Raw genomic sequence first — 12,983 nt, 5'->3', positions numbered from 1 at the left:
TCATATTTTGAAATTTGTTTCTACTTCCATTTCTCTCTCAGCAATGTCTGTCTCATTCCATGGCCTTTCTAAGTCAGCACACTTTATCTCAGAGTTCACACACAGATGCACAAGACTCTGTGAGCCTTCAGTCAGGCTTTGAGAATCCTCTACAGATCCATTCCCCACATTGGGTCAGTGTCACACACGCTTTGGGCAGCTGGGACTCTGCTGGAGGAAAATCCTCACACCTTCCCCAAGGCAGAGTTCAGAGTTCAGCACCTTTCCAGTCTGAGCAGAATATGAAAGTTCCCCCAAGTTCAGTCCTGCCAGAAAATTGAGTTTCCAAAGAACCACTGTGGTTTGCTGCTCCAGGGTCCTGGGCTGCCTTCCCTACTCTGCCCTGCACATCACACAATTCCTGGATGGAATCCCTCCCTGGCCCCATGGAATTAGAGACCTGCAGAGGGCAGCTGGAAGGCAGGTCTAGGTGCACACAAATTGGGTCTGAACTCCAGCACACAGATGTTCATCCAAGCCCTGGGTGCCCTCTGCCTTTATGCCTTTGGGAGACTCATGTTTTACTCCTTCTTCCACCTGAAAGGTGGGGTTTGTTTGCTCCTGTCGTCAGGACCTCACACACACACCAGGATTAGACTGGAAATGAGGAATAGGGCAGAAAAAACATCAAAAAAGTGCTTCAATTTCAAGATAATATTCTGTCTCTAGCGTGGCTGTTGTCATAGCAAAGAGCAGGATTTGATGTTCTGGGTTCTACTTATTGGTCCTGCATTCCCCAGTTCTTTCCTCCGAGCCAGGGGCAAATGGCTGATTTATAATGAGACCAGCAAAATAAAAACAACCCTGAAAAAATCCTACTTTGTATGTCTTGCAATGACACGGTTTGAAAAATATTCAAGTTAAATAAATTGACTTAAAAGAAATCTGGTGGTTCTGGCTGAACTCTGTTATAACTCTGCTTTTCATCTTGAAAAAAAAAAAAAAAAACAACCAAAAAAAAGAAGAAGAAAGAAAAGCTGTCTGTATCTACTTACTCTGCATAAAATTTTACGAGTTCAAAAGTGCAGTTATGATGGAAATTTTAAATGATTACATTTGTTTTAAACAACATTCCCTTTTAGTAACACCCTGGCTCCCAGCCGACGACAGACAAGGTCCCCTTTTTTTCCCACTAGGCCCTAACACATCTTTATCTCTCCAATTATATCTGAAGCCATGTGATTCTGATGAGATCCCACATCATCTACTGAGAGTAAAAATTCGCTGTGTTTTTCTAAAAAAAGATATAACCCTCGAGGGATCCCAGCCTAGACAAGGCTGAGGACTCCAACACAACTTTAGTGAAAAAAAAAAAAGAAAAAAAAGTACTACATGAGGGAAAATACAGGTTAATGGGCTCACTCAAACTGACTTGTATCAGGTTAATTACCAACTGAAATATTCAAACTTTGATTAAAGTCATCTCAGAGCACTTAATTGACTTTTTTTTTCCCCCTAATGAAAAACAGAGTGTTAATCTGTAAAATCAACACTTTCCAGTTGACCCTGTTGATTTTGCTGGAGAGATATTTTCTTCTGGAAAATAAACAAGCTCACGCAGAATTGTGCACAAAAACATCTCTTGAACTATGCAGATAGTTATTTTCCCTTCCTCTGACAGCTGCCACTCATTGCTGCTGCCCATCAACATTTCTGCTGTGTCTAAACATCTCCAGAATTTGCCCAATTTCTCAGTGATTACTCAGGATTGCTTTTACACCTGAATTCTCCTTCAGCAAACTCAATCCCTTCCAACTTCTTATGTTCTCGAAGTGGAAAAAAACATCAAGGTTCCCAAATTTTCATTTCAGGCGCGTGGTTCCCCTCCGTTTGCACATTCCCAAAGGAATGTTGCTGATTTTATTCCAGAGCTCCCATTCCCATGATGGGATCCCCTCTTGGGTGGCTGGAGCAGGGAAGGGCAGGGAGTGTGGGCAGGGCTGGGAATGCTGCTGGTTCTGCCTGGGATTATGCCATGGCAACTGCTTGTTCCAGGCTGCAACTCTCCCTTGATGTGAAAAATCTTCCTCGGCATCTCAAAGCAAACATCTCCACGGGCTGCTCTCAAATCATGGCTAATTGAAACCCAGCCAAGTCACAATATTCAGCTGATTATCTTGGTGAGACCTGGAGGATGTGTACACACATCCATCACTTGGAGAGCTGGAAGAGAGTTCAGGTTTCCAAGTGATTGTGAAAACCGGGGGAACGGCGGTGCTGAGAGAGGTTTTCAATGATTTTGGTGTCAAATTAGAGCTGACTTCATTAAATCAAGGAGCTCTGAGTTGCTTTAAGTGTTTGAGGCTGTGGAACAGGAAGGGGAGGGTTTCACCTGCTCATCCCAGAGGTGACAGACTGTGCTGACCCTGAGCCAATGTAAATATGCCAAATTAAATTAGATACTGGCAATCCAGGACCCCTGAGACACCCAGAAAACTGGGACAGGCACAACCCAATGTAGCTGCTGTATGTCCCTCACCATATGAAGTTTTGTCTTTTCCTGCCCTCCTGTGCCTGCCCTGGCTGCTCTTGGGGTTCAAAATTCCTGTTTTTCCAGGTAGGAACCCCTGGCTTGGGATACAGAAACAGGTAATTTTAACCTTTTCCCCATGACTTTTAAAGGTAGTGAGCTGCAGCACACTGGAAATGAATATCCAGTTTTTGAAATCAAGTGCAAAAAGTTGTGCTTGCATTTCTTCTTGTGAACCTTATTCCCAAGCACGTATCAAATAACTTTGAAACAAATTTTTATTAGAATTTGTTCAAAAAAGCCAATTCTTATTAGTTTTTTTCGTCTGCCTGGGTGATGCACAGTGGAATCAAACTGTATGATGTTGGGGTTTTTTTTGGTCTCTCCAAACCTAGTGAGTCTAAGCATGGTGGAATGTCCCTACCTCTCAATTTCTTTTTCCACACTGTAGGCATGATTTGAGTCCCTTTTGTAGCCAAATGGAAGGTGGAACACAGCAAAGTGGATTTTGTTTTGCCTGTGACTGTTCTACAAGCCATGTCATTGCACAGTAATTACATCTGCTTTGAAATTACTCACTGCCTTTTGTATTCCTTTCTAAGCTAGATCAGCAAAGACTGATATTACCTTTTGGTTTAGGAACAAGGACACTGATGTTACATCAATTTGTGACTACCAGAGGCTCCTGGAAGAAGCAGCCCTATTCCCTGTTATCCTGGTTTCAGCAGGGATAGAGTTGATTTTGTTCCTGTAGCAGGTCCAGGGCTGTGTGCTGGGTTTAGGATGAGAATAATGCTGATAACACTGAGGTGGATTGGTTGTTGCTGAGATGGGCTTGCCCAAATCAAGGACTTTGCAGTGTCTCATGCTCTGTCACTGAGGAGGTGCACAAAAAGCAGGAGGGAGCATGGCCAGGACAGGTGACCCCAGCTGGGCAGGGGGATATTCCTGACCACAGAATGTGATGCTGTGTGTGTAAACTGGGGAGAGTTTGCTGGGAGCTGCCAGTTGCGGCTTTGGGATGGGCTGGGCATCAGTGAGCAGCTGCACTGTGCAACACTTTGGGTGGGTTTAGTCCTCTCTCTCCCCTTTGCTCTATTTTTATTGCTGGTTGTTGTATTTTATTTTATTTTATTGCAATTATTAAGCTGTTCCAACCTCAACCCACTGGGGTTACTTTTCCCTGACTCTCCTCCCCAGCCCACTGGGGCAGAAGTGAGTGAGGGGCTGAGCAATATTTAATTATCACTTATTAAACCACAACAACCTGTACATCCCCATTTTGAGATCTGCCAGTCAGCCAGGTCTCCCAACTCAACATAAGGAAAGTTTTAACACCAGGATTGAGGTTGGTGTAATTTAAAACCCACGGGGACACCACGGTGATTGATCTTCCATCCCTTCTGTATTTCCTCAGCCCTGAATGCATCTGTTCATATTTTGTGCTGACACTGGGGTAAAGCATCTCCATTCCCTTTGAAATCTGGGACCTGTGTGTTAATCTTCCAGCACTTTGAAGTTTATCCCATTTATGAGGAACTACCAGAACTGCTCAGATGTTTCCTTTCAGGCTGCTGGGTTAAATGGCTGAGAGCAGACACAGCCAACCACTCGTGTGGAAGAGTAACATACTAATAAGGAGTAGTTAGCTGCCTGGTCCCTTACTTAGCTCCGTTATGAGGCTGAGCCTGCAGGGACTTTATGTCCATGTTTTATGGATGATGGATGTTCACATAGTTACTCTGCCCAGCAGGATCAGGAGGACCTAAAATCTGAAACTCCCACAGCACCGCGGACACAAAATATCCCCAACATGCTATAAAAACCTGAATGTCTGCAATAAAGCAATCACCAGCACAGAAATCACAGCTATCATGTACCACAGGAAGGGAGCAAGAGTTCTTGTGAGGAGCACGAATAAATCTGTAAATTCCTATGGCCAGACCTATCTCATCCTGAAAGCAAAATACCAGGGATTTGTCAGGAGGAGTTCACAAGTGCTTTTCTGCAGTGGATCCTTCCCATGCTGTAAAGGAAGGCAAAAATTTGTTACTCTCCCTGTTATCTAGCCTGAGGGAGATTTCCCTTCTGATCCCAAATTAGATCATCAGTTTAATGTTCAGTGCATGAGCAGCCATACCAATTAGATCCTGAGCAGCTGTAATAATGTCAGCAGCAGCAGAGCAGCCTCCTCACACACTGCCTCCACCTGGAGCCAATTTCTGCTGCTTCAGATTAAGGGAAGGCATTAAAACCTCCAGAAAACGTGATGGGCTCTCAGTCAGCAGCTATTTTTTCCTTGGCTCCCAGTCATCCTGGAGCAGGGTTGTCACAGAACAGGGATGTCTCCTGTGAGCCAGGGAGGCAAGAGGGTTCCTCCCAAACCTCCTGAAAACACCAACACATCAGCTCTGCAGGACTCCCTCCAAGCTTCCTCATGCCAAAAATGTTCCTCTTCTCTCCTGCAGCTCTTGCTGGGACTTTGGAAGGCTCCATTTCAGCCCATGGGTTTCCTTTGCTCACACTGCCCTCTGTGGAGGTGAGGTCCACACACATCCTGTCCTTGGAGTGTCACTTTTTTTCCCCTCTATTATGAGTTATGAAGGTAATATTATTTTAGTATTATCTTTATCCATACATGTGTAAGATATCACCACATCCCCTCCAGCTCTTCAGTCTGGTACACTACAGAACACCAGCTTTCTTTTCTTGAAGGAGATTCTCTTTTCCTTAACTACCCTGCAAACCCCACTCTGCACCTATTTCACCTTTTCTCTTTTTTTTAACCATACCCATGCACCTGTGGCATTTACAAAACACACTGGGTTGCCTGTAGTGCTGATTTTTTCCCTGGAATAACCTTTTTTTTTATGCCACAGCACTTGGCAGCTCCCAGCCACCCCACAGACAAATACTGGCCACCAACTTAATTCTTATTTTCCCCCTAAAATTGGTACCTACCCGTGACCTCACAGAGCTTTAGTCCTCAGCATCTGGCGCTTTTAACCTTTTTTTAAAAAATGTAATGCTGTTCTTACAACTCACATTTTCAGTTATGCAGGAAAATCTCTCCTCTGTAATGCCAATATTCCCAGATTTTGTGTGGCCGCGTACGTAAGAGGCGCGTTCATAAAGCGGGATTATTCTTTTCAAATTAAGACTTCTGTGTTGGGAATTGCAACGTCTTAGATGGATTCTCTTTTGGCCAATGAGGCAAATATGTAATCCCAGGGCTCAGTTCATCCCACAGGAGGAGGAGTGTGACCTCCCAAGGAGTGCTCCCTCTCTCCTCTGTAAAATGAGGATGTTGATCAGTTTGGGCACAGACACCCACATTTGTAGGATTCATCTCACCTTTATTTGTTTGGGTGACACTAATTGTATCCCTTGCTCTTTTATTCCTAGGTTGCTAATCCCAGAAATAACAGAATCAGCCCCAAAAACCAAATTTGAGGACAACTAGAAGCATCTGGTCTCCATTGAGATAATTCTCCCTTTTGTGTTACTTGCCACAGTCTCCTTGTAGCACTGTTCTTTAGCCAGTTTACAATCTACTTATCCCAATGATAATCAATACAAGAAAGTAAATCTGGCACACAGATTGATGCAAAAGGTCTCTCTGCTCCACTGTCTTTGTGTTGTCTCCAGTGACAGATATTTAGGGAAGAACAAAGGGGTGGGCAGAGGGTGATTCTGTTCCTGTACTCCCCTTGTCACACCAGGACTGCACCAGCACTTTGGGGATTGCTCTAAAATCATCCTGTCAGTAACAGGAATGGTTCTTTCCTCTCTGGATCCATGAAATTCCCAATTTTGGCCTTCTCAGCATTCCCTGGCAGGGAGCTCTGCAGGAAGGAGTAATTATTTCTGTCTGCTATGCCTTTTTGTTCTGGAGTCATGGAAGCAGTCAGTGGTGTGTGTTGTCTGAGCTGTTTGTCACTTGATCCTCACCAATGTCACATCTCTGTGCCCTGGGCCTTCTGTCCAGCTGGAGCTCAGGCTGTTCAGAGCCCCCCAGTGTGGGAGCCTGCCTGCCTCTCTCTCTCTGTCCTTACCATCCTCCCCACTCTCTGCAGCTTTTCTGGGAAGAATTTTCACTGGGACATTCCACCAAACGTATTTTTTTTGCAAATGCACAGGGACTGGATCTAATCCATTACCCTTGTCTGAGAAGTGATTCATCTTGGTAAAAGATTTACCTTTAATAAACCCATGCCTTCTATAAAACCTATTTGTTGCCATGCAATGAGTGCTTTCTCTGAAAACTGTCCTAAAATTTCTGGGTCAAGTGGCCCGTACAATTTTTTTCCACTTTTCTTTAAATACAGTGATGTACAGACCCTTCCAAACCTGCATTTTCGTGTACCAATTATTCCAACATCCTCAGATGGAGATTATCCTGGCCCCCTGGGTTCAGTTCCTCTAGCACTGGAAATTTTATCTTTAATATAGAGCTCTACCTCTTCCATTCCTTTTACCACTCTTTCCTTCCTGATGATTTATAACCAGCAATTTTTACATTCCAGTCATGCGAATAAACCTGCCAGGTTTCAGTCATGCCAATTATATTGTATTTCTCATAATCCAGCAAGAATTCCCAAGTCCTCTTGCTTTTAATTATACGCTCACAAGATACTTCTCCCCAGCCTCTTTCTGGGCAGCCACCTGTGGTGAATCACCGTGATGTGTGATTATCACAGAGGGCAGGGGACAAAGGTGTTGCAGAACCGCTCTGCAGCTGGGAAAGGCTATGGCAACTTCTGGTATTTATGTCACAGATTTACTCATTTCTGCAAGAGAAACCTCTCTCCTCAAGGCACATTCAGTGCCCACACTTCTGGCCCATTTTGACACTGACTTCCAATCTAAATTCTCCTCTACCATTTTCTCCTTCAGGAATGCTGAGGAAAAGGTGGCAAAGAGCACACAAAGGGCTACAGACCCTCCAAAAAATTCCATCCAAACAAAACAAGCCATTCATTACCATTCCTGCTCTCCTGATTTCTTGGGAGCATGGTGAGCATCCTTGTTTATTTAATGGACAATATTCTTAAAAGGCAGCTGGGCAGCTGCTCTTCCCCTGTGGCTGTGGATGATAATTCTGAGCTTATCTATTCACTGGCAACTAAAGCAAAGTCTGAGTTCATGGATTTTTTTTTTTTTCTATTAACATCAAAGCAAACACACTATTGAGCAAAAACTGTCTGAGTTGTTATTGCTTCTGAGCTCTCCAGCTCCCCTGTTTGGGTTTGATATGCCACCTTGCCTATCTCATGGCTTAATTTCTTCATGGTGTGTATGTTTTCTGGAGTCATGGAATCCACCAGCTGGTTCCCCACTGCTGCTGTCAGTGCATCACTTGTGAGGTGCCCAAGCACAGACCTGGACTGTGTGTGCAACAAGATACGTGCTCAAAGTCACATTTAAAAAGAAATCAAATGCTGCTGATTTTGGCTCTGAGATATCTGGTTGTGGCTAAGGAGTTCACAGCCCCAAGGGCAGCCTGGGAAAGCAGATCAGGGCTCATGAGCAACACCACAGCTTTATCTTCCTCCCCCTCTGAGGTTGGGTGTGTTGCTCCTACAGAAAGCACCTCCACCTGTGTGCCATGCAAAGCACTGAACCCACTCTGGAAGGTGGGTAGACTTTCTGGCAGACTTGGGATCCAGCACACTTTTGAGTCACAGAGATTGTGCTAAATAATTACAGGACTCCCCCACCAACGAAATATAAATGCTCCAGTCCCTCTTTTCCCAGAGGGGATTCACAATTACATTTCTCAGGTACTAAATGCTTTTTGAATTCTTGAGCTGTCCTAGACATGCCGGATAAAAATAAACTCTAGATTCACAAAATTATTTCAGAAATAATCACAGCGTTCAATCTCTGTTAGAGCTGTCAGTGGAAGGCAGGAGCTGGCACCAAGAGGCAGGCACGCTCCGCTGGGCTCTGCACAAAGTGGATGGCACGCTGCTCCCACCTCAGCCTCTGCAATCTAAATGCACCTTGCAGATAAACAGGGCCAAGGAGAAGACACTCAGAAATTTGTTTGCTCGCTGCCTAAATGTCATCTTTAAGGTGTGACTGAGTGCCAGCTCCTCCAGCCAACTGGGAGCCCTGGAATCCTGTTCCTTCAGCATCAGCCTGCTGGGAGCTGCTCCTGTTGGCACTACAAGATTTGCTGTGTTGCAGCTGCACCAGTGCAGGGAGCAGAAAGTTTTGACAGTGTGGCTGGAGGAGAGAGAAATCAAAAGCCTGGTGGCTGGAGGAAGAATTTGGCTCATAGCTGAGAAAGTTGGGAGGCTCCGGAGAGTTTTGGCAGTACCAGGATCACACAGAGTTCCTGGCATTCACATGTGCCTGGTGGGATCCAGCACAGATTCACAGAGGACCCTGAGTGGGAAGGGAGCCACAAGGATCATCAAACCCAGCTCCTGGCCCTGCACAGACACCCCAACATCCCACCCAGTGCCTGAGGGTGTTGCGCAGACACTCCTGGAGCTCTGGCAGGCTCAGTGCTGGGACCAGTATCCTGGGCAGCCTGTTCCAGTGCCCAAACACCCTCTGGGGGAGAACCTTTTCCCAAAATCCAACCTAAACCTTCCCTGACACAACTTCAGATCATTCCCTTGGGTCCTGTCACTGGTCATGACAGAAGAGATCAGTGCCTGACCCTCCTCTTCCCCTCATGAAGAAGTTTTAGACTGTGATGAGGTCTCCTCTCATGTTCCTTAAATTCAGACATCAGTGGGTCAGGGAGGAATCAGGGATGGGCTGGGAGCTGTGGGAATGGGGCTGCCCATGGGCTCTGGCCATATGTTCTGCTGACAAAGTGTGAGGCTGCGAGTCACTGTGGAAGGGACTTTGCCTGGAGCAAGGCTGCTGCTGCAGTCACTTCAGTGTGCTGCTGGTGAAGCTTTAAGGGAGATGCTATTGACAGTGTACAGTGCATTTCAGCTGGGCATTTTGGCTAATTTAATACACCACTATTTAACAGTATTAATATAACACCCATGACTGTGTGGCTGGTGATGCTTGCAGGGGTCAGCAGGGTGTGCTGAGGATGAGGAGATGAATCTCTGGAGGGGATTTCTGAGGACTGAGGTCAGCAGATGTGCTGAGGATGGGGGATGAGCCTCTGGAGGGGATTCCTTGCAGGGAAATTGAGTGGGGGCTGTCTGTGTAAGCACAGTCCCTGTGCTGCTGGGCTGGGGCTGGTGCCTCAGTGCCCTGCAGCTCAGATAAAATGATCATCAGTCAGGCTGCAAAAGGCCATGACAACACCCTGACAGTCTGGTATTACAAAGCCATCAGTCTGAGCCAAGAGCTGTCGGGTATTTTATGTTGGCACTATTAGGGACAAATTTAGACCCTTGTCCATGACATTGTTCCTGTCCTTACCAGGAGAAGATGTGGTAAATCTGAAAGAGGCAGCTGTCAGTCCAAGCCAGTCTATCCCTGTACCTGCCTGGGTTATTTCTAAAGGTTGGTCACTCCTAGTTTGCCAACTGAAGAGTTTCAAGTAAGAGGAAACACTCACTGAGCTGCTCTGGGGGTGTGGGGAGGGAAAAGCAACCCCTTCTCTCCTGCTTTCACCATAACTTTTCAAAGCTGGCTTCCAACTCTCTCCTGAAATCACCCACTACAGCACAGCTTTGTTTACCCGGTACAGAATAGATCACTGTGTTTCTCTTCTCCCACAGATAACTCACTTTTCTGAGTGGGCTAGAGTCACACAGTTACAACTTATCTCACACATAAAATCTGGACTTGGAAAGATTTCAATATCTGCCAGAAATATGGGCATCCTTGATGGTGCCAACCTCAGCTAAGATGCTCAAAAAGCCAGAGAGTCTTGAGCTGCTCACTCAGGCTGCTGTGGCCTAAACTGATTCCCAAACCAGTAAGACAAATAAGCCTTTTTTTTTTTTTTCCTGTGTTTTTCTTTCTAACATCAAGAGTGTTGCTTTGGTGCTCTCGTTCTAGCCTGGAGCTGTTGCAGTCCCAGAGCTGGAGTTCATGAACTTTCCTTTTTTTTTTTTTACATTAAATTGAGTTTTAATAAACAACTCCTTCTGCAAGTACTCTCCTCAAAAACACCAGGGAGAATACACAACCCCTTGGGGAAGAGGCTGTGAGCACTTCCCCAGGCTTGCCCTATTTAGTAGTACATTCTCACAGAGAATTCTATCAATTCTACCAGAATTCCACCCTAAACTTCCCTTTGCAGAGGGGCTGAGACATCACACAACTCCCTCATCTACTCCTTGGGCTGTGGCAGGATGGGATGGGAACAGCCCAGAGAGGAACAAGTACCCACAGCCCATCATCTCATACCCTGTCACATTGGTAAACTTAGTTTTTCAGTCACATCATCTAGAGAAGAGCCCTTTCAAAAGCAGAGTGTGGATGTTAGCTCCAGCAGACAGCTCTGGGAGCAGGGGCTGTCAGTTTGCATCTGCTGAGACTCAAACCGGTCCCAGGGCAGCTGCCTGCCATCCACCCTCCAGTGTTTTATTCCTTGGGAAGTGCCAGGCTACAGCAGAGGAAATAAATGCACTGATAAGCTGGAGAGATCTCTTTTTGAGTGGCTCCCAGCAAGTAAATGCCTGAGCGGGGAACAGAAACGAGCTTTCTTGTGCCCAGTTGTGCCCTTTAGCAGCATTTTCCCTGCTCAATAAACACACACTCCGGGGAGGTCAGGGAGAGCAGAGAAGAGGCTACAGCTGGTAAAAACCATGACCTTTGTGCTCTCCCTGCCATGCTGGGGGTGATTACTGTGGGATGCCAGGAGCTCCTCCAGGCTCTCCCTGCCATGCTAAGGGTGATTACTGTGGGATACCAGGGGCTCCTCCATCCACTGCCCTGCCCTGTTGTGGGATGCCAGGAGCTCCTCCAGGCTCTGCCCCGCCGTGCTGGGGGCTATTACTGTGGGATGCCAGGAGTTCCTCCAGGCACTGCCTTGCCCTGCTAAGGGGGATAACTGTGGGATGCCAGGAACTCCTCTACCCTCTGCCCTGCCCTGCTAAGGGCTATTACTGTGGGATGCCAGGAGCTCCTCCAGCCTCTGCCCTGCCATGCTGGGGGCTATTGCTGTGGGGTACCAGGAGCTCCTCCAGCCTCTGCCCTGCCCTGCTAAGGACTATTGCTGTGGGGTACCAGGAGCTCCTCCAGCCTCTGCCCCACCGTGCTGGGGGCTATTGCTGTGGGGTACCAGGAGTTCCTCCAGGTGCTGCCCTGCAGTGCTAAGGGCTATTACTGTGGGATGCCAGGAGCCCCTCCACCCTCTGCCCTGCCCTGCTAAGGACTATTGCTGTGGGGTACCAGGAGCTCCTCCAGGCTCTCCCTGCCCTGCTAAGGGCTATTACTGTGGGATGCCAGGAGCTCCTCCATCCGCTGCCCCGGTGGCCCCACTGATGCTCCGGGGCTCAGCCGCCTGGGCTGGCCAGCTCAAACCCTGCAGCAAACCAGCAGGTAAACAAGCAAAAAAAACCCCCAGCTGTGGCAGGAAACAGGTTGCTTTTCACCAAAGAACTGTGAGCACCCTGCCTTGTCTCCCCGCAGGGCGAATCTGCCCCGAGTCGCGGCGCTTTTTGCCCGTCTCTTATCGCACAAAGCGGCGCAGCACAAAAGCAGGGAGGAAGTTGTTTTATCCACTTACCAGCAGCATTGATGTTTTCCTCACAGGAGTACCAGATCCCGGTGTGGAAATACCTGAAAAGGAAGCGGTCATCTCCCGTCTCCCAGCTGTAATGAACCACATTCTGGTTCGTCTCATTTGCGGTCTCATTCCCGCCGTAGTTGAGGCAGTTTGTCTTCTTCTCTTTCCCACAGCTCGGCTTGGGGACCCTCTGTGTGCCCTCACACCAGTGGGTCGTGATAAAAGCTGTTGTAGAGAAGAGGAGAGCCATCAGATTCAGACTCACTGCTAGCAGGGCTCTGCATCTTCGATTTGTCTTCATGGTAAATCCGCCCTCCCTCCCCCTCCTGCTGAGAGAAGAAGTCAAAGGGGTTTGTTTTATTTGGGAGAGAGAGGGGGGGGATGGTTTCAAAGCCTCTCACGCTTCACAATCCAGTTGTCCGGGCATCAAAACTCTCAATGTGCTGTCGAAGGATGCTGTGCAGGCAGACTCCCATCCTTCCCCCTGCACTCCGAGCCTGTTGTGGGTTAGAGCAGCATCTCCCGGCTCGGCAGCGGGGCCGGGCTCTCGCAGCCGCGGAGCTTCAGGCTCTGCCTGCCCAGGAGCACCAGAGGCGAGTGAACATCTGCTCGGGTACCGCACATCATCCTCCTCCCGAGGGGGCTCCGCAGCCTCCTCCGCTGGGAGACACCTGCAGGCTGCCAGGCTCGCTGTCCCCTGCTCCCCGAGGATGGGCAGGAGCGGCTCTCAGCGTGCGGCACAGGAGGCAGGGACAAGGTGCCACCCCGCTGTCACCAGTCCCCAGCACAGCTCAGAGCCCTCTGCAGCACGCC

At 47.6% G+C, this 12,983-nt stretch overlaps 1 protein-coding gene across 1 annotated transcript in view; it reads right to left on the bottom strand.

Moving 5' to 3' along the window:
* GSG1L (GSG1 like) overlaps positions 1-12,640 on the bottom strand; it is a 53,254-nt gene extending 40,614 nt beyond the window's left edge. Inside the window, exon 1 of the mRNA XM_083872804.1 lies at positions 12,171-12,640. Coding sequence (XP_083728930.1) covers positions 12,171-12,471 — 301 coding nt within the window. The 5' untranslated portion in view covers positions 12,472-12,640. The remainder of the gene's footprint in view (positions 1-12,170) is intronic.
* Positions 12,641-12,983: the final 343 nt, after the last annotated feature.

The sequence above is a fragment of the Zosterops lateralis genome (genome assembly GCF_965231275.1).
Source record: "Zosterops lateralis genome assembly, chromosome: 15".
NCBI classification, from domain to species: domain Eukaryota; kingdom Metazoa; phylum Chordata; class Aves; order Passeriformes; family Zosteropidae; genus Zosterops; species Zosterops lateralis.
Note: the sequence above shows the minus strand (reverse complement) of the source record. Positions and strands in the feature narration are given on the sequence as shown.